Genomic DNA, 25,834 nt, shown 5'->3' on the forward strand with positions numbered 1-25,834 from the left:
CACAAACGTTGAATTAAAACAAAAGATTTTTATTTAATTCTTTTCTCTGTATACTTTATTATAATAAGACACTTCTCTGCTTGTACATTGCTCCCTTGAACTTAAAAATGGCAACATTTGCTTGTGGGAATGTAAGTTGGGGTGGACAGACTTTGATACAGACCAGTCAGTATACATACGTGTGTGTGTGTGTGTGTATAATCGAGGCCTCGGTAATAAAGCATAAATGCTAGAACAGCTGTAACCACTGCAGGTACCGTAGTAAGGTCAGAAGTATAGTACAATCTCGAAGTATTCCAGGAATACACTTTAATGGGTAGTATTTCTTTATTTATTTATTAAAGATGTGTAAATACAGTAATGACCACGTTGATAAATAGCTAAAGGTTAAGAAAAGAAGGAAGGATAAATAGGAGCTGGGGGAATACATGGCAAACAGAGACCAGACTCTCTACGCGGCCCGACGAGGCGTCCATGCTTGCTTAGACGTGAGGGCGCGAACACAAAATATACCCTGAAAAAGGTCATTTAATTTTACCGCGAGTACTTCATCCGAATAAACGCACACTCTCGAATGCATATCCGTGAACGTACACGAGCGGCACGGCTAAGACATCCTAGGTTCGTCACGAACGAAGAAAACGAGCCATCGTTTCCACGTACACCTCTGCCCACTAAACATAAACGTACATAAACGTCGGACGTACGATAGAAATGCCCTGGACACTCGTACGGTCCGTTCAGTTTCGCGAAGCTGCTCTCCAGACACGACATCCGCGGGAAACGAACCCCAACTTACAGCAGTGAGAACCGACGCCGAGCGGAACGGACCACATCCGGACCACATGAAGCTTTAGCCCTGGACAGCACGTACACACCGGAAACCAGGTCAGATCTCGGATCTCGTAACACTTTTCCTTGGCGAAGACTTGAATGTTTCAGTGCGACGGCGTGCGAAACTGGACAGCATGGAAGAGACCGGAAGCGGAGCGTAGGATTAAAGCCTAGTCTACTTTCATTTGAACGCTGTACATTCTGAAAACTAAATGAATAGTAATCCAGCACAGTAGCACAATATTTACTGTCCGCGCGAGTCGAAATGGAACCCAGAGGATCACGAGTAGACGTTCCAGCGGTCATAAAGTGAGAGTAACAGATGATAAACGTACACTCGGAGTGTAAATTAAGCTGTAAAGCGAGCTTTAAACGATCGGCACGGTCAAAAAAGATGCGGCTTTGTTCGCTTCCGCTGAAGGAAAAGCGTTAAAATGGTATAAAATGACGTTCTTAGATGATCCAGGTGAGGGACTAAAGCCCAAGAAGAGTCAGAACAAACGAGTAGATACGACCCGGGATCACGGAATTAAATTCCAGTAACGTCGGCAGATGATACTAGTCTGAAAGAAACACCCTAACAAACAAACAAAGCAATGCAAGCGCATCGACTGAAAAATGAAGCGTGTGCGATCCGATCTTTCGTTTCGGCCCTGCATCAGCCCCGATTCTGTAGAAGCAGGAGGGAAGGAGACGACGACCATGAGATATTAAGTTAATAAAGGCAGTTATAAGGAGGGACGTCCTGAAACCACAGATCTGAGCCTGCCGATACCAGTACTGATAAATGCAGACGTTCTCACACACTATACTAGCTGGTGTATAAAAAAGTCAGCGTGTCGATGACAAAAGTAAATATGATTTGATGCCAATCGGATGGAATTCCTGAATGGTCGCGGGCCCACAGTGTGCATCAGGACAGAATTCTGGAAGGAGGATTGCAGTGAACGGGCTGAAGCAGCTGAGCGTCGCATTTGTAATTTGGGGGATTACAAGAAACGATGTCAGGAGCGATTTCGATAAGTACGAGTGTAGAAAAATGATCGTGCTTTCATCTAGTACGTCTGCTGGGAGTCTCGTGTGTATTAAATCTCCTTCCTCTCATTGATGCCACGTTTCGATTATACAGACGTGAACCAAGCAGGAACTGATCCAGTACTGATCTACCCATACAGGGGTACAGCCTGAAAAGCGTTAAAATGGTATAAAATGACGTTCTTGGATGATCCAGGAGAGGGACTAAAGCCCAAGAAGATTTAGAACAAACGAGTTGACACGCCCCGGCATCATGGAATTAAATTCCAGTGAAAGAAAACATGAGCATCAGCAGATAAAGATACTAGTCTGAAATAAACACCCTTAAGACTAACAAAACTTAAAAACGTAGCGTGTGTGTGATCCAATCTTTCGTTTTGGGCCCTGCATCAGCCCCGATTCTGTAGAAGCAGCCGGAAGCAGGAGGGAAGGGGACGACGAGCATGAGATATTAAGGTATTAAAGGAAGTTATAAAAGCAGGGACGTCCTGATACCACAGATCTGAGCCTGCCGATACCAGTACTGATCAACGCAGACGTTCTCACGGTGACCAAACAAGCTGGTTTAAAAAAATAAAATAAATCAGATCTGATGCCAATCGGATGATTTGGGTACACGGGACGAAATTCGTGGACGGTCACGCCCAAAGTGTGCATCAGGAGTACAGCAATGCTTCCTCTCATTGATGCCACGTTTCGACTGACGTGAACCAAGCAGGAACTGTTAAGTGACGGTTAACGTCACAGATCCAGTGATCTACCCATACAGGGGGGTACAGGGGCACATTATATATTTTATTATTTGTTTTTATTATTTTTATTATTATATATTTTTTATTATTTGCCAAAAATTGGAATTCGTATCGACAGGCCTGGATATCGGGCCGAGACGTCCGTACTCGTGAACTGATGGATGTGTTTAGTATCGACTTGCGCTGCCAGTTTAAGGAACCGAGGATGAATAGATGATAGAAAGCAAACGGCATCGTTCCAACCACAACGCTAAACATCTGGATACGGATCTACATCCAGATTAGAAATGGAATCAACGCCGGCGAGCACAAACTTAAAACAGGAGAAAGAAAATCAGCGGTGTTTATTAATAAAAATGCATTTTAATGACGTGCTTTGCAAGGATTTTGTATTACAATAATACCCTACAACTTTAGAACTGATAGATTATTAAACAATGACGTTAAAGGACGCAAAGAAATAAGGGGGTTTGGTGGGGCGGTGAGACTTCGAGCTGAAGACTGAAGACTCGATCGATTCTGCTACTGACGAACGCGTCTGCGCTCACACGCCGGTGTATCCGTGCGCCCGTCCGATGCCAGATTGTGCTTCTAATGCCAACGCGGGGGAGAGGCGAAGCAACGAACGTAGGGAGCTACGATGAGTGTGTACGCCATCTTCCGAACTCATACGACAATAATAATAATAATATTATAATAATATAATAATAATAATAATAATATGGTAATATGTTAGGGGGGTCAGAATTGAAACGTGAGAGACGAGCGGGCGGAGATCGTTTGAAATGTTTCCAACTTTAAAAGCCCGGAGGATTCACTTCCTGTTCTTCGGGGACGACCAAGCGCCGCGCCTCTCGCCGCGGTTAGGCCCTCCGTTGCTGGCGACACCTCCCGGACCGCCGCCTCCGGGCGGACCTCGGGGGCCTCTGCCTCCTCCTCCTCCGCCGCCTCCGCCGCCGACCCTGCGATTCTGCCGCTCCATTCCCGGGCGCTGGCTGGAGAAGCTCCTCTTGTTGGCGGACAATTCTTTCGCGGTTATGTCTCGCTCGCCGCCGCCGCCGCCTCCGCCGCCTCCTCTTCCCGAAGGATGGTGGTGATGGTACGAGGAATACGGTTTGCCCCCGCCGCCTCCGCCCCTGCCGCCTTCTCGCTCTCTGAACTCGGTAAAGTCACTGCTCTCCGAGGCGGTCTCCCACTCCTCGTTGGCCTGGTCAGAGTTGTGGTTGGAGACGTCCGGCGATTTGGCGCCGCCGACCGGGTTGTGGTTGTGGTGGTGCTGAGGATGGGCCACTCCGGAGTTGCTGTGATGGTGATGTTGGTGATGGTGACTGTTTAAATTTGGGTTCCCACCCCCACCGAGATGGGCGCTGTTGTTGGTGTTGTTACTGGTGGTGGCTGAGACGTTGTGGTTCACGTTGACGCTGGTGCTGGTGGTGATGGGAACGCCGGACGTGGCGTCCGCTTCTTGCGCCGAATTATGGCCCGGCGACCCGGACCTTTGCTGCTGCCCACCGACCACTTCGATGATTCCGGTGCTTCCGTTGATCCGGGCGGCGTTCTCGCGCTCCTGCTTCAGTCGGCGGAATCTAGGGGGCTTGTCCTGCTGATGCTGGATGCGTCCGGAACGCCTGCGCCGAGGGGGGCGCTCGAATCCCCTGTGCATCACGTTCCGCCCGTCCGGATTTGCCAGAGGAGCCGGTTTACCCGCGGGGCCGGTGAAATTCGAATTCGCGTTGACCGAAGACACCTGGACGCCATTTTCGGCACCGGTCTGGCCAGTCGCGGGTGCTGGAGGAACGGACTGGGTTACGGCTTGACTCTGGGATTGAACTTGCTCCGCAGATTTCTCCTTCTTTTCCCCGTTCGATCCCCGATTCGGATCTTTCGGCGTGGACTGTTGAGGGGGCGCCTGCTGCCTCCGCCCCGACGCGGGCGTTTTGACGGGCGGACCTTGAGAGGAGCCGCCCGAGCCGGAGCGGTGTCCGCCGGACGCTCCGGGGGGGCCGCCGGAATTCCTGTAGCCGCCTCCTCCGGCGGCGCCTCCGCCCCTGCCGCGTCTAGACGGCACGCCCCTGGGCGTGAACACCCTGGCGTGAGCGTTTCTCGGCTGCGCCGAAGACGAGGCGTTGCCCGGTGCCGCGTTCTCGCCCGCCGCTTTCTTGTTGGCTTTGCGATCCTCCTTGTCGCTCGCGGCGCTCTCGCTGCCCGTTTCGGACCCCCTCTGCCGCCTCCTTTTGGGGACTTCTTCGTACTCGGAGCCCTCGCTCCGGGTCTCGCTGTGGTTCCTGGCTCTACCCGGGTTGGACTGGGAGCTCGGGTGGCCGCGTCTCCCTGACATCGCCTCCCTCTTGAAGTCTTGGTTGGAGGAGCCTTGCTGGAATCCCGCGCCGGGGTTCGACCTGTAGTCTCGGCCGCTCCTGCCCCCGGGTCGGCCTCGCCCGCCGCCCGAGTAGCTTCCTCTGTAGCCCCTGCCTCGCCCGTAGAACTCTCCTCTTCCGCGGTTAGCCCGGTTGCCTCGGGAGGACCCGGCGTGGTAAGCGGCGCTGCTGTTTCTTTCGTAGGAATGCTCCCGGTCCCGTCTGGGCGGCGGGGGAGCGGAAGATCCGGGCGCTTGGACGGCGCCGTCCCCTTCTTTGGACGCTTTACTGGATGCGCCGCGCTCCTTTCCGCCGTTTCTAGGCTTTCCAGAGGGAGCGGATTCGTCCTTCGCAGAGGGTCCAGACGTGACGTCCGGCTTGGCTGCCGCCTGACTGGAATCCTGCTCTTTATCTTTCGCGGCGTTTTTCTCCCCTCCTTCGCCTTCGTCCCTTTTCATTTCCTTCAGCACCGGTCGCTTGATAGGCCCCACTCGTTTGCCCGTGTGACCCCCGCCTGACTGGACGGCAGGCTTATCGCCCATGGGATGACTCGATTCTTCCCCTCGTGCGTTTCCGCTCCCTCCTTTTCTGTTCTGAGCTCCTCCCGCATTGCTGCTCCCGGGTCTGGGGCCCCACTGGGTCTCAGTCTTTTGCTCGCGATTGCGAGGGTTAGCCTTAGGGTGGTGCTGGGACTGCGAGGGGGCGTAGGGATTCCCGGATTTGTCCTGCTTCCGCCCGAGGGCGTTCCCGGCCCCGGGGTCGTGCTCGTGCTGCGGCGGGGGGTGATGCGGCGCCTGCTTCCCCATGCCGTCCTCTCTGGCGGAAGAGGCGGAGGAAGAGGAGGAGCAGGACACGGACAGCGGAGGCTGCTGAAGCGGGGGCGAGGCGTCGCTCTTCTTGGGCTCGCGGCCGTTCTCCTGTCTGTGCTGATGGAGAGAGAAATGTGGGGGGTGGCCGGGATGGGCGTGATGCTGCTGCTGCTGCTGCTGCTGCTGCTGCAGATGGGGGTTGCTCTCCAGGGAGGGGAGATCGGGGCGGCCGTTGCGGTCGTAGTGTGGATGCGGGGCGCCCCAGATCTGACCCTGCTGGCCGCCCTGAGGCCCGTCGTCCTGACGGCCGAAGCCGCGCGGCTCTCCCGCGCCGTTCCCTCTCTGCTGCGGGTGAGACACCATCCTGGATCCGCCGTCGGGGAAGCTGCCGTAGTTCCCTCGCCCGGCCAGGAACGGCTGGTGATGCCCGACTTGAGTCCCGACGGGCGATACGGCCTGATCGGAGGAGCCGGGAGGAGAATTAGCACCCACGACGACCGGCTGGACGGGACCTGCGCTTCCGTCGCGAAGGCGCACCGGCGGAGTGTCACTCCTACAGCAAAAAAAAAAAAAAAACGCATTAGCTCACCTTCAAAGCGCCCGACAGTGATATGAGCCATAATGAAGTATTTACCTGGGTCCTTTGGTCATCTCCTCCTCCTCCAGAGCCTGCTTCTGCCTTAAAGGGGAGCTCAGGGGCCGACCCTCGCCGGCCCCCGGAAAGACCTCGGGTCCCCAGGCTAGTTTAGGATCCATGGGGGGTGTGCCGCGATGAGGATGAGGAGGACCTCCGTGCTGCTGCCTGTCGAAGGGCTCTGAACCGGAGCCGCCGGAGTCGGAGCGCTCTCGACTGATCAACCCTGAAACACCAATCAGAGGCAACAGGAAGTTCGTATTCATCATCCTCACATTTATCTTTAAACTGTAGAACATCGTATAATTTATACTTTACAATTTATACCAAATTACGTCTCAAAATGTTCCCACAGACCCTGATGTTGCAGTGTGTTGTTATGCAGATATTGGTTTGTATACTGTGAATCTTTATAGTGTACTAATACAATCTATCTATCTGTCCGTCCATCTAGCTGTCTATCTATCTATCTATCTGTCTGTCCGTCCATCTAGCTGTCTATCTATCTGTCTATCAATCCTTCTATCTACCTATCTATCTGTCTGTGTCTTTCTATCTACCTATCTGTCTGTGTCTTTCTATCTACCTATCTGTCTGTCTGTCTTTCTATCTACCTATCTGTCTGTCTTTCTATCTACCTATCTGTCTGTCTTTCTATATATCTATAAATCATTCTATCTATCTGTCTATCTACCTATCTGTCTGTCTTTCTATATATCTATAAATCATTCTATCTATCTGTCTATCTAACTATCTGTCTGTCTGTCTGTCTATCTAGCCATCTGTCTGTCCGTCCATCTAGCTGTCTGTCTATCTATCTATCTGTCTGTCCATCTAGCTGTCTGTCTATCTATATCTGTCTGTCTGTCCATCTAGCTGTCTGTCTATCAATCCTTCTATCTATCTACCTGTCTGTCTGTCCATCTAGCTGTCTGTCTATCAATCCTTCTATCTATCTATCTGTCTGTCTACCAATCCTTCTATCTGCATATGTCTGCCTAGCTATCTGTCTATATCTCCATCAGTCCTTCTATCCATCTGTCTGTCTACCAATCTCTCTGCCTATGTCTGTCTATCTACCTACCCACCTGTTTATCTGTCTATCTATCTCTATACGTCTGTCTGTCTGTCTATATGTCTGTCTGTCTATCTATCTCTCTGTCTGTCTGTCTATATGTCTATCTATCTATCTATCTATCTATCTATCTATCTGACTGTCTATCTGTCTGTCTATCTGTCTATGTCTATATGTCTACCAATCCTTCTATCTGTCTGTCTGTCTGTCCATCTGTCTGTCCATCTGTCTATATGTCTGTCTATCTCTATATGTCTACCAATCCTTCTATCTATCTGTCTATATGTCTGTCTGTCCATCTGTCTATCTGTCTGTCTATCTGTCTATGTCTATATGTCTACCAATCCTTCTATCTATCTGTCTATATGTCTGTCTGTCCATCTGTCTATGTCTATATGTCTACCAATCCTTCTATCTATCTGTCTATATGTCTGTCTGTCCATCTGTCTATCTGTCTATGTCTATATGTCTACCAATCCTTCTATCTATCTGTCTATATGTCTGTCTGTCCATCTGTCTATCTGTCTGTCTGTCTGTCTATGTCTATATGTCTACCAATCCTTCTATCTATCTGTCTATATGTCTGTCTGTCCATCTGTCTATCTGTCTGTCTATCTGTCTATGTCTACCAATCCTTCTATCTATCTGTCTATGTCTGTCTGTCCATCTGTCTGTCCGTCTGTCTGTCTATCTGTCTATGTCTATATGTCTACCAATCCTTCTATCTATATGTCTGTCTGTCTGTGTAGTTCCATATGAGTGGTTATGCTTGTACCGGTGGGGTGCATGCTGGGCGTGTAGTAATCCATGGGCGGAGGACGACCCTGCATCATGCGCGGATCCATGTAGGGCATCATCATCCAGCGAGGATCAAAGTTCATGGTCAGGGGCGGCGGACGCGCCATGGAGCCGGGCGGGTAGAGAGCGGGCTGCTTGGGGCCCGACTGTGGTGCGGCGCCGGGAGCGGGGCCCTGCTGGGGAGCCTGGGATTGGAGCTGGACTTGGGCGACCTGGCTGTGCTGCTGCTGCTGCTGCTGCCACTGCTGCTGCTGTTTGAGGAGCTGCTCCTGAAGCACAGATCAGAGGAAGATCAGGTTTCACGTGTAGGCGAATCATAATGCAGGAATAAACTGAATACATTTAAAAGCTTATATTTATTTTTTTTTTAGCAGGAAAAACCCCGATACGAACCTGCTGCTGCCTCTGAAATCGAGGTGGGAGGGATTTCTGGTATTTGGAGAAGCCCTGGCCGGACATTCCACCCCCCTGCCTCGCAGCTCCTCCCGAAATGGCCTCCACCTTCACGGGCTCGTCGTTCCGGCCGCCGCTGTTGCGGACGTGCGGGCCGCCGGACACGGGTTCCTCCTTGACCTCCACCGGTGGCATGACCTCATGAGGCGGCTGATGCTGGGGGGCGAGAGGCTGAGCAACCTGCTGCGAGTCTGGAGGAGAAAAGACAAGCGAGCCTCACTCATTCGGCTTCGTAATCGGGTCGGGGGGTTAGTGTGGACCCTACCTGACTCGTATACCCAAACTCAGAAGAGCCAATCTATCTTCTGCACGTTTGAGGAGATGGAGAAACACTGAGCACTTGAAGGAAACAAACAAACCAGGGCACAGACTCCTTACTAGAGGGGCGCAAAAGCAAGATACCCTGGAGCTGCTCCAGGACCCAGACTGTAGGGGTCGCTGTTGGGCTGTTTGTGTTTATCATTATAAAATAATCATCCACTTTGTACATTTAAATACATTTACAGGTCCGACAGAGGTTTTAATAGCGCCTTATCGCTTTTACACTAAGTTAATTAATAATAAAAGCTCAAGAAATCCTAAACTAACCAGTGTTGGAGTCGTGGCTGCTGTTGCTGTTTGCCCTCTGCCTGTTATTAGCGCTCAGGGTCAGCGCGGCGCCCCCCGTCTGCGAGGACGAGAGCGGCGGCTCCTCCGTGTCCACGCAGGGCGACGGGGGCTGACTGGCGCCGGGGGAGGACGCCGAGGCGGGCAGGGAGGGCGTGGGACTGGTGGCGGGGGTCTCTCCGGCGGCGGCGGGCTTCTGATGCTGCTGTTGCTGCTGCTTCTCGTCCAGCCTCTTCAGCTTCTCGGCGCAGGCGGCGCGCCGCTCTTCCTCCATCCTGCGCTCCTCTTCCTCGCGCCGGCGCCGGGCCCGCTCCACCGCCACCGAGATCTCGGTGGACGACTGCTTCCTGCGCTGGCGCCACGTCTCGTCCTCGTCCTCGCCCTGCGCCTGGTTCGGCGGGGCGGACGGCGGAGGGGGCGCGGGTCCCGTCTGCTGCTGGGGCGGAGCGGTGGGCGGCTTCTGGGGGGCAGACTGGTTCGGGGCGCGCTCCTGTAAACGGCAAGAGTACATGTTGAACGGATTTGCGATCCCACCCACACATTTAGACGTAACCGATTGTGTATAGCGGGTAACTTATGGAACAACGGTCTCTTACCAAGGTCTGGGAAGTGAGACCCCCTTATTTCAAAGTGGGGCATGAATTAAGCAGCGGTGTTCCACATGTACCTGCTGGTAGTAGGTAGAAAGAAGAGGGCCCAGGGTCTTACCTGATAGGGCGCGGCCGCCGACGCATCACCCCAGCTGCCTCCTTCCTCCTCGGCCCAACCCGGCTTCCCGGAGGAGGCTGGTGGAACCTCGTCGGTGCTCACGGGAGGGGTGCGGCGTGTGCTCCCGCTGCTCTCGGACGCCCTGGAACGTAAAGCGGGGGCAGGTCCTTCCTGGGATTTCTGCTGCTCGTTCGGTTCCCTAAAGAAAGAGGCGCGCGTTCAGATACGGACGGCGGCGCGCGTTGGCGTAATCGAGACGTTTTCGGGCAACGTACCGGACTCCGTTTTTGCTTTCGGTCTCGTCCTCGGCCCGGTCGTCGTCCCCTTCGTCGTCGCTGAATTTCAACTTGGCCGAGTAGTCGATCTCCTCTTGCGCCCCTGATTTAAAAACAAGAACGACATGAATGGCACATCTGGGAGGTCGGACGTTTACGTACACCCGTCGGGGACATGCCGAGGCGGTTCGGGGATCGATCTTACCAGCCCAGCCGTCGTCTCCGTCGTGGTCGAGCTCGTCCAGCTCCTTCAGGTCGTCCTGTTTGAGGATCGGGGGACGTTTAACCGCCTCGCCGCGGGGGCCGGAGGGCCGCCCGTCTAGTGCGGGTCCGCCCTGCCCGCGAGAGAATCTGAGGAGAGGACGGGAACGATTTAGACACCAAGGACTACAAGTATATCCGATTCCCCATTGAGAATCTGCTGCCACGTGCACGACCCTTCAGACACGTGTCTATCTTACCCCCTTTTCCACCGACGCGGAACGGTTCCGGTTCTGGTTCGCGAACTAATAAATATGCTTTAATATTGACAATACCTTCCGCCAAAAAGTAGTTCCACAACGAATATAAAGTTTAACACTACAAAGCAGACATCCCAAGTTGCAAAAACTCATTTCAGGGAGGTAAGAACAACAAGAAGAAGAAAAAGGCAAGAAATAAAAAACCTCTCGCACACACCAAAGGATTATGGGTGATAACAGAACTTTTAAAAGCTGTTAACTGGGCTATTAAGCTAACTGTTCGCGTTACAAACACATTAATGTTCCCTACACACTGCGCTAGATTGTATATCAGATAACGGATTTAAAACACGATCGGGAAAAAAGTCGGTGTCGCCTGCGTGCGCGTTTGTGTGCATGAAGCTTGTCGGTCGTTAATGGCAACGCGTCAGCGGAGTAATACAGTTGTGGTGTGAAAAGGCCGCGCTGTTATCACCAATATCAGCACGGTTAGAACGCTTCTCAACCAATCAGATTGTAAGGTCGGAACTAACTGTTGTATCGACTCTCCCGAGAAGATTCAGAACCCCGAGCTGCATAAACACCACACGAGAAGTAAATCCAGCTAAACACAGATACATGTTGTATTTTAGAGTAGATTTGATGGTTATTTCACACAGATGGATGTTTGTTCGTGTTGTGGAACTTTAGTGACGTTTTATCGCTCGAGCCGATCGCTGAGCAAATCGGCTATCTGCGCCGAGAGTCGCGGTGAGAGCGAAGCGCAAAACTCCTCTCAGGTCAACGAACTAAAAAAAAACAACAACTTCTTATCACCGACAGCTGATCGACGCCGGTTACACATTAGGGCTGCAACGATTAGTCGACATAATCGATAACGTCGACGTGGAATTGAATTGTCGACGCGTCGTTATTATTGCAACGCACTAAAGGGACTGCAGGGGGCGCAGCGTCGTTTCCATGGCGCAGCGCGGAGCTTATGAAGACAGAGAGGCGAAGCTAGAGGGACCGAAACTTTCTAAAGTATTTCAGGAGCATTTCGGCCAAAATAACCCGAAGAAACGAGCTGGACGCCGACGCTACAGAGCAGAGTCGTGGTTTCACGACAGGTACGTTTTTACACCGCTTTGATTAACATTAACATTATAGCCTAACGTTACCCTGTCTCGTCTTCCATATTTTTGCTCTCGTTAATGAGAGCATCCGTTCTAAATAATAAGCCTCATCCACTTAATGCTAGCTAGTTAGCTCAGCAGATAATTCAGTTAAGATATTTAACCTGTTATGGTTTCTCTTTTGCTCTTTCTATTAATAGCACTAAGCAATGGAGTGTGGATGAGAAGAGAAGAGGTTCATGCACCCATCAGACGGCTGAGATCTTCACAGACAGCGTTCACATGTTTCTCAACCACGTTATAAATGTTTTTGACTTCCAGAGTGATAACTTCTGAAACATAATAAGCTTTCTTATTTAATTGCATTTTTTTTATTGTGATTGTGTATTAATGTTCCAAATATATTTAATTAAACTATCAAGCTTAAGTTTCATATTCATGTTTCATGGGTCATTGTTTTAATTTGATATTGGAACTTAAATAACATAACAGGGTTTTGTTATGTTAAGGCAGAGATGGAGGGTATGACATAAATAATCGTCGACTAGTCGACTAATCGGAAAAATAATCGTCAGATTAGTCGACTACTAAAATAAGTTAGTTGCAGCCCTAGTTTACACAACAGCACAAATCCCCACAGATAATCGACACGCTCCGCCATGATATTACTACTCTCAACTTTCATTAAGCAACGCCCACCGTAGACGACGCAGGCTCGGTTCTCAAAAACTGGCGGAGACGCGCGTCGGTTCTCTACAGAACACCTGAACAGGACCGGTTCAAGAACCGTGGTTCTTGTGGTGCAAAAGCCCCATCTGCGGCTCGCTGTGACTCCACCCCCGCCACTCACACAGGCGTCCGGACGGGCGGAGACCCTGTCCGACCGTCCCTCCCTCGGATACGGCCGACCGCGTGTGCGCGGAGCTGCAACGTGCGGGACTACACCGCTCGCACGTCTTACCTGGGGACCTCGCTGGGTGCTGGGAACCTGTAGGGTCCCTGTGGACCGTACGGTGGTGGGAAGGGCAGGTACGGCGGGTACATCTACAGGGAAGCACAAACAGAAGAGAATCAGATCAGATCAGAGCTCCGAATATGGACACGGATTTAAACGATGATGATAATAATGGACTGCTGGGGATGCTTACGAAGGGAGGCATGATTCCTCTGTACGGAGGGAACTGCGGGCCGACCGCAGGCTGGGGCAGGGGGAGGGCGGGGCTGCCGGCGGGAGCGTTTCTGGGCGGCCCGTGCGCCGGCGGATTCTGGAGGAGAGGGGCCCCAGCCGCGCCCTCAATCGCCATGGTGCACCCGACCCCGACTCCGCCTTCCGCTACCCCCTCCCCGGCCACGGTGGGCGCCGGTGCGCGGCCCCCACCGTCCCGCCAGCTCGTCACATCTAGATGGGAGAGGAAGCGAGAGACCGGGTTAGTGAGGAGGACCTGCGCGGCGTTCATGGATCACGTGCGAGTACGTTAAGGGGGAGGAACGCTCGGTAACGTGCTCACTCTGGGGGCGGAGGCTTGGTCCTGGCCCATACCACTGATCTGCAGTGGCCTGTTCTTTGCCAGCTTTGTCCTGCTCTCCCGCCGCCTGCAGGGTAGGAAATTCCTCGCGAGAGAATGGCGACGGTTGGTTTGATCCCCTTCCACCTGCACAGAGCCACAAGTGAGCAATTATGAAGGTCTGGACCTTAAACATGCGCCAAACGTGCATTTTTATTAATTAGAGAGTCTCCATGCAACAGAAGGATCCAGGTACGAGGTGAGAACGCTGCTGCATTCGGCCGTAGATCTGCTTCGTAATTAGGGACGCCGATGACTGATCGATAACGAGAAAGTTTATTTATTTAGATGTTATACACAATGTGTGGGTCATAACATCAGCCATAACATTAAAACCACCTCCTTGTTTCTACACTCAGCTCCACTTACCATATAGAAGCACTTTGTAGTTCTACAATTACTGACTGTAGTCCATCTGTTTCTCTGCATGCTTTGTTAGCCCCCTTTCACCCTGTTCTTCAATGGTCAGGACCCCCACAGGTGGTGGATCATTCTCAGCACTGCAGAGTGTGTTGTGCTGGTATGAGTGGATCAGACACAGCAGCGCTGCTGGACTGACCATAGTCCACCAACCAAAAATATCCAGCCCACAGCGCCCCGTGGATGAGCAGCGTCCTGTGACCACTGATGAAGGTCTAGAAGATGACCGACTCAAACGGCAGCGATAGACGAGCGATCGTCTCTGACTTCACATCTACAAGGTGGACCAACTAGGTAGGAGTGTCTAATAGAGTGGACAGTGAGTGGACACGGTGTTTAAAACCTCCAGCACAACACACACTAACACACCACCACCATGTCAGTGTCACTGCAGTGCTGAGAATGATCCACCACCTAAATAATACCTGCTCTGTGGTGGTCCTGTGGGGGTCCTGACCACTGAACAACAGCATGAAGGGGGTAACAAAGCATGCAGAGAAACAGATGGACTACAGTCAGTAATTGTAGAACTACAAAGTGCTTCTATATGGTAAGTGGAGCTGAGTGTAGAAACAAGGAGGTGGTTTTAATGTTATGGCTGATCGGTGTAAACAATGGAACATTCCACACAAAAGTTGTTTGGTGTCAACATGGTGCATCATGTTTTATGTAAAACATAAATGTTAGCTAGATAGAAGATTCTTTTCTACCGTGATGAGACGCAACAAGCTCGTGAATTATCGATTAACGGAAACCGACAAAATTTGCATCCCGTATAAGTGTATTCATCCACGTAGAGGTTTCCCTTAAAACATCTGTGCAATCAGAACGGCGTGAACGTGTTCTCGTAGGTGAAGCACGACTTACCATCTCCTTGTACTCCAAGTGTAACACTGGCCTGAGCCCATGACTTTGTCCCTGCGACTGGAGCTGTAGTTTGGGCCTGGAATGGAATGGAATCAGAGGGACAGTTCTTATAGTTCTATTAATAAAAAACCTGCTTGTGTTTCAGCCTGAACCACATCAGCATCTTAACGGCGTGGGTGTGAAGCTGAACCGCACCTCTTGAGCCGGCGGGGTTCTCGGCAGGCTCGGCGCAGGCGTCTGTGAAGCCGCAGGCTGCTGCGACTCCGGCTGCGGTGCTGACGATACATCGGTACTGCGGGCGGAATCGAAACACGCTGTTTAGAACTACTTTTATTAACCGAAAAGCCCCATCATACATCCTATTAGACACCAGGCACGACCGAGACGTCGTTCATATACGCGTTTCTCACCTCTTTGGGTCCGCTGCTTCCGGTTTGCTTGCCCATCCTGTGCCGTCTTTGGGAACGAGCGTGACGTTGGGGTCGTTACCTTTGTTCTCCGCCTTCAGACTGGGCAGGTAGGCTGGGGGGGGCATACGCCGGGCAGAGGCAACTTTACCGAGAGACTGCAAGCCATGACGAGGGGCAACTGAGGGAAGAAAAACGCGTCAGGACGGGACTGAGCGCGTCAGGCACGGAAACACGACGCCGACTTAAAAGGGGCCGCGAGGAGCCACGAGTGTAAAGATCTCCGGGTTCGTTCAGGGTTCGGGCAAACCGTTTCTTTAAGGTTTCTTAATAAATTCAGCCCTATGGCTCATGATTTCCCAGAGATATAAGCCAGACAATGTCATGAATCGAGCGTTTTTCATCCAGTGTTCATTTCGTCTTCGTCAACGAACCTTTTTTTCAGGACGAAAACGAGACGATGACTAAATAGAAACGACAAAAAAAAGATAAAAACGAGACGAAAACGTTCGGCAGGGACGACATCCAATCAGAACTGATTCAGTTTTGTGGAAGGTAGGGACAAGTTAGGAAGAGATCCAATCGGAACTACTTTAGCGTATGTGGAGGGGCGGGACAAGCCGATTAGCCATCCAATCAGTACTGATCTTTTGCGGTACCGCGTTAAGAGCACACTCGCACACGTTTGATCTAAACCCGGGAAGACCAGACCGGCCTGTGAACTTTCTTTACTCATGGAACTAGATTAACTCCACAATGTCAGCAGGGAGGAAGAGTAAACCATGTGGGGCGATCTCGGGTAAAAACACAACACATCTGGCACCGCTGGCAGTATAATGGCAACATAACGGCACAGCTGCTTTTATGGTACCCAGTTTTATAAAGAACGTAATATGCAATTTGTTATGAACAATGCACATATGTTTCAGGCAGAGCGGAACTACTGCTCATTAAATTATTGTGTTATTGTTATGCTCAATAAGCAGGTCAGGTAAAGAAAGATGTTTGAAATAAGTTAAATCTGGTTTTGTGTGTATTGCACATTCAAACATTAATAATATTCCATAACTGGTTAAAAACGTGTCATTTTGTGTAAGTGTATATAATGACTTAAATCATTTAAGGGACCTGATGACGGAGCATTTACATTTTACACCCTTTATATTTATTTAGGGTGGCACGGTGGCTAAGTGGGTAGCGCTGTCGCCTCACAGCAAGAAGGTCCTGGGTTCGAACCCCAGGTGGGGCGGTCCGGGTCCTTTCTGTGTGGAGTTTGCATGTTCTCCCCGGTTTCCTCCCACAGTCCAAAGACGTGCAAGTGAGGTGAATTGAAGATACTAAATTTGTCCATGACCGTGTTCGATATAAACTTGTGTAATGAGTAGCTACCGTTCCTGTCATGAATGTAACCAAAGTGTTAAAACGTGACGTTAAAATCCTAATAAACAAACGAATATGTATTTTAGTCGACTGAATCGACTGTAGATTTAGTCGACTATATTCTTATGATAATTAGTCGACTAAATCTAGACTAAAACTAAAACAAACAATTCAGATGACTAAATTATGACTAAAACTAAATCAAAATTTGCTGTCAAAATTAACACTGGTCATTTATTTATTTATTTGGATTTTACTTTGTCTGTTTATTTTATCTCGTCTTTATATTTTGTTTTCATGCATTCTCTCCCCTTTCACTCCCGACTTTTAGCGCGTCCAGTTGCGCGAACGCGTCGTGGTTCCTCTCCACTAACACGTGGGCAGCAGACGTACGCATCTCATCACCTACACTCTTTCCTCGTCTGTGCAGGCGCCATCAACCAGCCGGCAGAGGTCGTAACTGCATCCCGCCCCTATATGAACGACAGGCCAATCGTCGTTCACGTGGCTGCTCGGCCCGGCTGACCGGCAGAGCCGAGACTCGCGGCTACCGTGTCTTTATCAATCGGTCCATTTTATATTTTCATTTCACATGAACAGAATTCCAAGAGATTCTGAGATGGTCAGGTGGTCACTTTTTAAATACCTGTGGAACTGAGCTGGAATGACCCGCCTGCAAGCGATAAAGCAGAAATGCACCAAACAATGGCCACCGCACATGAACAACGAGCTTTTCAGGTATCAGCCTTTGATGTCTCACTTCCCACACGTTAGCGTTCCAGCATCTCGCATCGCACTGACCCCTCACATTCGTGAAACCCGACGAGGGCCGAAGCACCGGCGTAGTGAGGGAGCGATATCTGGAAACATGAGACCGGCGCTGCTGCAAAACCCGGCGTTGGTGTGTTTTCTATTATACACACACACCGATCAGCCATAACATTAAAACCACCTCCTTGTTTCTACACTCACTGTCCATGTTATCAGCTCCACTTACCATATAGAAGCACTTTGTAGTTCTACAATCACTGACTGTAGTCCATCTGTTTTTCTACATACTTTGTTACCCCCCATGCAGTGACACTAACATGGCGGCGGTGTGTTAGTGTGTGTTGTGCTGGCACGAGTGGACACAGAGTTTTTAAACACCTCACTGTCGCTGCTGGACTAATAATAGTCCACCAACCAAAAACATCCAGCCACCAGCGCCCCGTGGGCAGCGCCTGTGACCACCGATGAAGGTCTAGAAGATGAGCGACTCAAACAGCAGCAATAGACGAGCGATCGTCTCTGACTTTACATCTACAAGGTGGACCGACTAGGTAGGAGTGTCTAATAGAGTGGACGGTGAGTGGACGCGGTGTTTAAAAACTCCAGCAGCGCTGCTGTGTCTGATCCACTCGTACCAGCACAACACACACTAACACCACCTAAATAATACCTGCTCTGTGGGGGTCCTGTGGTGGTCCTGATAATTGAAGAACAGGGTGAAAGCAGGTTAAAAAAGTATGTAGAGAAACAGATGGACTACAGTCAGTAATTGTAGAACTACAAAGTGCTTCTATGTGGTAAGTGGAGCTGATAAAAACAGACAGTGTGCAGGAGGAATGAAGGTATGGGACTAAAGAACTGTGTGGTCTCAGCTGTGACTAATAACCCAAACACAAAGAGAATTCTATGAATGAATGAATGACTAAGCTCAGAGTTTTTCTGAGTCAGTATGAACCAGCGTTCGCATTCTGTCGTAGCTAGAACTTATTACTGTTTGAACTGTTTCTCTACTGGGAAAGAATTATTATTATTAGATGAGATGTGATACGGTTTTACAAAGCCATACGACGTACGCCACGGACCGCCAAAAGCTAGTAAATGCTCACCAACAGGCTTCTGTACTTCAAGGCTCTTTCCTTTGTAGGTATCATACAGGTTGAGAGACGAGTACTTGGTTTTGCCATCCTTCCCCTTTGCTGTTTGCCCAGAGCGCTCGGACATTGCGCTGCACGCTCATTGAGTATGATGAACCCTGAGACTGACGGGAGGAAAGACAAACAAACAAACAAAAGAATCATTAGCAGGACGTTACGAACTTCACGCGGTCCTTCCCGTTCTTACCCTATTTAATCATTTACCCGATTTATTTTCCCTTAACATCATTCCGTTCTGAACTATATAAAACACAAACTCTGACAGTGAATTAACGCCTGTAACTGTGTGTCAGAAAGAGAGATTAAAATGGAGAAAAGTACCACTAGGGCTGGGTATCGCCACTGATTTCCGATTCACAAGGTCCCGATTCGATTCGATTTCGATTCAACACAGTTAGGCATATTTGAGTTACATTAACAGGTTTTGTTTAAATATGTGCAGATGTTCAGAGAACGAATGTGATAATTGTACAAAAAACACTCATTATTACAAATATTTGTGTATTTTGTTTACATAAATAATTAATCCAAAACAGAAAACAGTAACATTCGTTTTTTATTATTATTTTATATGTCTGACATAGAGATGGACCGATCGGGGTTTTTGGCACCGATTCCGATCTCCGATCTCCTATCAGGGACATCGGCCGATGGCCGATAGCCGATTCCGATGGGGGGGGTAATTAGCAGTAAATAAACTTAAAAAGAGCCTCACAGTGAAGATAAACCAGAGCAGTGCTTTGTTCACAGTACCGCTATAAGTGATTCATTGATTCATGAGTCGATTCGTTTTTATGTGAAGCGTAAGTTTCTCTTCTCGGTTATCTCTCCGTGTTTACTGTTATTAATTAAATGTCGTGGTTTTAAATAAACACCAGCTACTACAGAACATTCTGTGTGACTCTCTTACATTAAAAAGCTTCATTACACCGATATTACTACAGATCTGTAACCGAGTCAGACTCGTTCCGTCTAAGGAGCTAAAAGTTTTCTAAAAGTTCAGCAGATGATCCTGAACTAACGAATTTGCTAATGAATAAACTTTTGCCTCTGATTGGCTCTGTAACGTCTTCTGTTCTCATCTACATCACAAGTAAGAACCGCTCACGATTTACCAAAGTGAACCAGGAGTTTATATAACGTGCTGATAGAATCGACTCAGATGTGACCGGGTTGAATTATCTTTTTAAAGTAAATATTACAATCAGCAAAATTACATCGTATGTACGATGCACAAAGTTAATGATGTTATTTTAGGTCGTGAAGAGCTTTCACTGTGGTTTCTGTACGATGGTTGATGAACGGTGATGTGATGGTTGGTGCTTCGTAGCTCAAAGTCTGGATCAATCCACTGAGCTGTTAACTTAACGTGATCTTTATATATCACACGATCGGATCGGCTACTTTTAGGAAATATCGGCCGATCGCCGATAGCATATTTTGATTAAAAATCGGCCGATACCGGTTCGTAGCCGATCGATCGTCCCATCTCTAGTCTGACACGCTACAACAGTGTAAACGTAATGTAAACATACACCGGGCTGTTGAACAGCTTATGCCAAGTTTACACGACACGACACTCTGATTAACACCTGGTCGCTGTAATGTTCACACTACACGACTGATGGGCGATGGGGGGTTTTACACCATCTATCACCAGGGGGAATCACAGGCGAGCTTCTCTGCTCTCCAAAACTACGTTCTGTCACGAAAACACACGTGAGAAGTGATGAAAGGTTTAATGATACCACGTCCAAACATGCACATCAACAAGTAGCGAGAGATGAAAGTTTGTGCGCTGATGAAATAAATGAATCTGAGTGGATTTGGCAACACGAGCAGCATGGATCGTTCTATAGTGAGTTGGAGGTTAATAAATATTTAGTTTTGTAGAGAACGATCAGGTCAGAAATACTGTAAAACTGGCGTGTGTGCTGATGTATTCTGATAGAAACTATATTGCGCTCCACCTGTTTACAACCTCGCCCCTGTGTTTCCCCTCGCTGTTCCTCACATCGATCGAGAGCCGAGTTCTGATCGCAGAGCGAACACCGAGTTCCTCCCGGATCCAGCGCCGACCCGTCGCCGAGCGAAAATCAGTGCAAAGAGTTGTGTAGTGGTCATAACCTGAGCTTCTGCCATGCTGAACTGATGTGCAGGTCAGATCTCGTTGCATGAAAGAACACTGGCTGGTCGCGCGAAGTTAAAGGGGGTGACGGATTTCCGTCTGCACCGTAAAAAGGGGCGTATCTAAAAGATCGATCTCGCGTTTATATGAATCGATATCGGATCGGATTCAAATGAAGATCGATTCGAATCGGAAAATCGATTTTATAAACCCACCCCAATTGCTTAGATTGTGTACGGTCACAGCCAATCATGTCTGTGTGTATGATTCAGTGTTTCCCAACCACTGTGCCGCGGCACATAAGTGTGCCGTGAGGAATCATCAGGTGTGCCGTGGGAGATTATCCAATTCGGTACTCTAAGCCAGCGGCGTGTAGTGGCAGGCAGAACAATTACATTCTCATCCACTAGAGGGCAGTACAACAATACTTTTTGTGACATTTTTGTTTGGTGGTGTGCCTTGTGATTTTTCTAATGTGCAATATGTGCCGTGTGTCAAAAAGGTTGGGAAACACTGGTACAAGTGACCGACCAATAGCATCGCTGGGTATTCGAACCCTGGATTTGAGCAGTATATGGCATAGCGTAATTTACTTATAATCTAGCTGATGTTTACATTTGAATAGAGAAGCTGGATTACAAGTGTTGTTTATAGATGAAGTGCTTTATAAACGTCTGGATGCTGAAGGCCTACTAGGACACTTTTGGCAGTTAACTGGCGCAGTCTAGGGACGTCCCGATCCGATCTCAAAGATCGGAATCGGGCCCGATCAAGGCATTTTTTAAACCGATCGGTATGGGCTTTACTAAGGCCGATCCTTCGTTTTACGTCAGCGGTCAAGCAGGTGTCGTGAACGGAGAGTCCAACAGTGAAGTGTGACGTCTGCGATGCGAGCGTTTCAATACAATAACTTTTAATCCCAGTATGAAAACTTCAGGAGCATAAAATACAGCTGTTACGAGTTTACGTGTTACAAGAGTGAACGACGTCTCAGTATCGAGCGCTCTGATTGGCTTAGTTATGTAACCGAGCGTGGTAGTGATGCACTCGCTTAATAAAGAAATAAATACATACACGCTGTATTCACAAATTGTCGGGAGCGTTTAACACTTTATTAACTTCTTCTGTTACGGTACCGAATAGCGGACAGCTAGAGTCATCGCGTTAGCCGAGCACGCTATTCCATGCACTACGGAAGCCCCAAAGGGTCAAAACACACTCGCTACGCGTAGAAACGTCCATCAAACCATAGTCACGATACAAGCACAGAAAAGTTTGTTACAGTTACAACACGCATACAAGTATCGGTTTGAGACTCGGTATCGGATCGGGGACAAAAAAAACGTGATCGGGACATCCCTAACCCAGACCAACTGTCTCATTTGTTCCTGAAGTCCCTACATTACTACCTTGATATCACCCAACTACTAGATGCTGCAAAGCGCACGGGCGCACGTGTGGTTTGGGACGCAGCCATGGATCTAAAGGTTCGACACGGAACAACCGACCTGCGCCGTATAGAACTTGGAACTGGCCCAGACGACAGCAGCGGCGTTCGAGCGCGAAGCTCGGAGCCGAGAGCTCTGCGGAAAGGTACGACGATCTTTCTGGATGAGAAGCTGCCTGGGATGTGGTTGCCATGGCGACACGTTATAAATGATGTACATATGTGTGTGTGTGTGTGTGTGTGTGTGTGTGTGTATGTGAGATGCTGGAGCCATGGCAACACCGGAGCGGAGGGTGATGTGTGTGTGTGTGTTTTTTAAGTTCTCGCCAATAGAACCCACGCAGATTCGATTCGGTGTGTAAACCGTGGCACTGCGGTGTATTTACCGAAGCTTCCGACAGCAGGTCGTGCCGAACGTGTTAAACTACGAGTCCAAATCCTGCGCGGGGCGCGGTAGCGTACTATTACGAGCACTTTCGCCCAAATAAAGACTCGTACGTCGACTCGAAAAGCAGTTTCGGCGATGAGATGCTGATGCAAGTATGGGACGTACACTAGAACCTTCTAATCATGATGGTGTGTGGACTGCAGTCCGGTCATTGAATATATAATCATGACTTTCTGTGCACCTGTTCCAAAACCTGCATGGAACAGTGTTCTATGGACCAAGGTTGGAAAGAAAATCCAAACCCTCACGTTGTTCGAAGAGCTAAAAACCGGCCCTATTTCTATGTGCACAACGGCGTCGTCAGCCTCGAGCAGGTCCTGATGGAACAGTGGTTCTCAACCCGGGAACCACGGCCCACTGGTGCCCACGTGACGTGACGAAGAGCGTTAACCCTGTGGAGTAATATAAACCTGTTTGTACTACCTGTGTTCCACGCTGGGTCTTTGATAATGGACTAATATTTGCTTTGTCCACCTCGACGGGTCAACAGACGGAATGATTGAGTTCTGATTGAGTTTTTTGATGCAGATCTTGGTGATGGAGACCCAGGTGAGGAAGCTCCCACCACCAGTTACACAAGTTCACAAAAGTACAGATTTAACGAGGATGGACAGGACAGGGAACTAGTTTATTAGACGGACGGTGCAGGCAGGATGTTCTTGGGACAAAGCGGAGACTGAGACGGTTCGAGTATGTGCAGTGGAGGGATGAGACTTCGATGAGGAGGAGGAGGAGGATGCTGAGGAGGGAGCAAAGTCAAGGACGAGGTTTATGGATGCAGTACGGGAGGATACATAGGTGACGGCTGTGGCGAGCCATAACAGGAGCGGTGTGTTAATCATCCTATAACTCCAAAAGAGCCGTTTTAAAAACAAGCTCAACAGTAATGATGTCGATTGTACATGTATGGCACATAAGCCTATGATGGGTTCAAACCTCAGCAGTGCTATCAGCCGGCTGAGCGTCTACACAGGCGTGTTTGGCTTTGTCTGGGTTGGAGCTGGAGGCTGAAGCTCTGCGATGGATTGTAACCCTGTTCGGGGTATCCCGTCGACATGCCGCGGCCCTGACCAGGATAATCGCTGATCGAACGTGTCATTTAAATAAATGATTGCCAGACGTCCCTTAAAATTGTATGTAACCTTTTATAACCCGTAAAATTGTTTTAGTCTACAAGTTCAGCTACACTATAAGCAGTGCTGCAGTAATAATGGTTTATTATTATGATTATTATACTTCTTTACTTATAGACAGATGTTTTATTTTGGACGGGGAAATTCACTGATGACTGGAGATGTCCATGTTACAAGAGTACACCTTAATTCTGACTATAATTATTGAGATATCTACACTGATCAGCCATAACACTCACTGTCCATTTCATCAGCTCCACTTACCATATAGAAGCACTTTGTAGTTCTACAATTACTGACTGTAGTCTATCTGTTTCTTTACATGCCTTTTTAGCCTCCTTTCATGCTGTTCTTCAATGGTCAGGACCCCCACAGTACCACCACAGAGCAGCTATTATTTAGGTGGTGGATGATTCTCAGCACTGCAGTGCTGCTGGAGTTTTTAAACACCATGTCCACTCACTGTCCACTCTATCAGACGCTCCTACCTAGTCGGTCCACCTTGTAGATGTAAAGTCAGAGACGAGCGCTCATCTTCTAGACCTTCATCGGTGGTCACAGGACGCTGCACACGGGTAGGTGAGGTGTTTATCCACTCATACCAGCACAACACACACTAACACACCACCACCATGTCGGTGTCACTGCAGTGCTGAGAATCATCCACCACCTAAATAATACCTGCTCTGTGGTGGTCCTGACCATTGAAGAACAGCATGAAAGGGGGTAACAAAGCATGCAGAGAAACAGATGGACTACAGTCAGTAATTGTAGAACTATAAAGTGCTTCTATATGGTAAGTGGAGCTGATAAAATGGACAATGAGTGTAGAAACAAGGTGGTTTTAATGTTATGGCTGATCGGTGTATGTATTTCAGTGAAATATAATCACACAAGCAAAAACACACACATATAAAATACATCTCAATCATAATAATCACTTTAAAAAGTTCTGATGTTCCTAATGTTTACTGTAGTTGTATTACACATACATATTACATACACTGTGTGTGTATTACATATATATTATATATACTACATATCTATTACAGAAAACCTACAACTTTATTATTAATACTAATATTAATAATACTACCAGCACTAATAATAACAAAAAAACTAAATAAGGTGGATTTTCATAAAATCAGTCGAGTTATATCAGTATAGCACCATGTAGCTTTCCACCTGGTACATTTATTTTAACAGAAGTACAATAACAGTCGAAATTAATTAAAATAATCCTAAAACAACTCAAATTAATCACATTTTAAGACGTTTTGAGCCCTAATGCAGGTTTAACGTGCTCATTTGCAAGAACAAAACACAAAATGGCGGCGCTACGCTGAAGGCCGTTAGCGTTAGCAGAAGAGTCGGGGGCTGTATCCTAAACCGCATACACGCGCACTAGAAAGGGTGCGAGGTTAGAGCGACACGCGGCGGGTAGGGTGTGCACTACGTGGTGGATTAGGGTGCGAATCGGGACACAGCCGTTGAGTTTTCGGTAGCCAAGGGACCGACCGCGTATATTCGATTTTCCAAACGAAATTATACGTTTAGACGCCGGGAGACACGATGTTTGATATGAAAAGCGTTCAGTAGCACGGGTACATCTGTGAGTGTAAGGCAGGACGGCGAAATTAATAAAACAGTCGGGACCACAACACCGCGGATGGAGGCTAGCGCTAATGCTAGCTAGCTAGCAACAACACGAAACAAAACAAACGCCTCACCGCACCGCTAACGTCAATAAAACACAACAATATTAAATAATAAACACACCCTGTGTGTGTGTACAAACCTCACTTCAGTTCTGATTATGAAGTTAATACAGGTACACACTGTGTAGCCGGTGTGCTAACGCTAACAATCCGCACTTCCAGCCGCAAACCAGCATTAATGTGTAAAAAAATGTGGATTTAGTTACGAATAAAAAGCTCGCAGTTACTGACCTGGTCTCTTGCTGACTCGTCTCGATGCTCTAATCGCTGCTGTACTGATATTATTAATAAATCTAGCTCAGCTCTACACCAAACCTATTAATCTCAAGTCTTAATCAGATCAGTGCTGCTCTAGGCGGGTGGATGTGTGTGCAGGCAGGCTTACTTGTACTCCTTTTTCTCTTTATTTTCCACAAAACAAATGAAAAAAAGGGGGAAAATAAAATATTACACAAGCGGATCCGATCCGTCAACTACAAGAGCC

The 25,834-nt window shown here is 48.8% G+C and overlaps 1 protein-coding gene across 2 annotated transcripts; it reads right to left on the reverse strand.

Moving 5' to 3' along the window:
• Window positions 1-13: 13 nt before the first annotated feature.
• On the reverse strand, window positions 14-25,817 carry prrc2a (proline-rich coiled-coil 2A). Of its 2 annotated transcripts, none has more exons than XM_063009731.1 (16): window positions 25,736-25,817; window positions 18,429-18,580; window positions 15,175-15,352; window positions 14,960-15,056; window positions 14,765-14,840; window positions 13,421-13,564; window positions 13,061-13,311; window positions 12,874-12,956; window positions 10,542-10,687; window positions 10,337-10,439; window positions 10,062-10,260; window positions 9,336-9,843; window positions 8,688-8,938; window positions 8,272-8,563; window positions 6,422-6,647; window positions 14-6,340 (listed from the first exon to the last, which is right to left on the reverse strand). In XM_063009731.1, the coding sequence occupies exons 2-16, from the start codon at window positions 18,541-18,543 to the stop codon at window positions 3,436-3,438; spliced, it is 5,574 nt and encodes a 1,857-aa protein (XP_062865801.1). In that variant the 5' UTR covers window positions 18,544-18,580; window positions 25,736-25,817; the 3' UTR covers window positions 14-3,435. The 2 variants fall into 2 exon arrangements, with proteins under 2 accessions (XP_062865801.1, XP_062865792.1); XM_063009722.1 differs by lacking the exon at window positions 25,736-25,817 and adding an exon at window positions 25,582-25,721.
• Between the last annotated feature and the right edge of the window lie 17 nt (window positions 25,818-25,834).

The sequence above is a fragment of the Trichomycterus rosablanca genome, chromosome 2, assembly GCF_030014385.1.
Source record: "Trichomycterus rosablanca isolate fTriRos1 chromosome 2, fTriRos1.hap1, whole genome shotgun sequence".
Lineage (NCBI taxonomy): Eukaryota > Metazoa > Chordata > Actinopteri > Siluriformes > Trichomycteridae > Trichomycterus > Trichomycterus rosablanca.

Bases quoted from the DNA above. Each gene is read 5' to 3' on its own strand.
- prrc2a (XM_063009731.1), bottom strand. From the start codon at position 18,543: ATGTCCGAGCGCTCTGGGCAAACAGCAAAGGGGAAGGATGGCAAAACC. The intron at 14,841-14,959 runs GTGCGGTTCAGC...ATTCCATTCCAG, and splicing joins GAACCCCGCCGGCTCAAGAG to GCCCAAACTACAGCTCCAGT. The intron at 6,341-6,421 runs GTAAATACTTCA...TTTTTGCTGTAG, and splicing joins GAGATGACCAAAGGACCCAG to GAGTGACACTCCGCCGGTGC.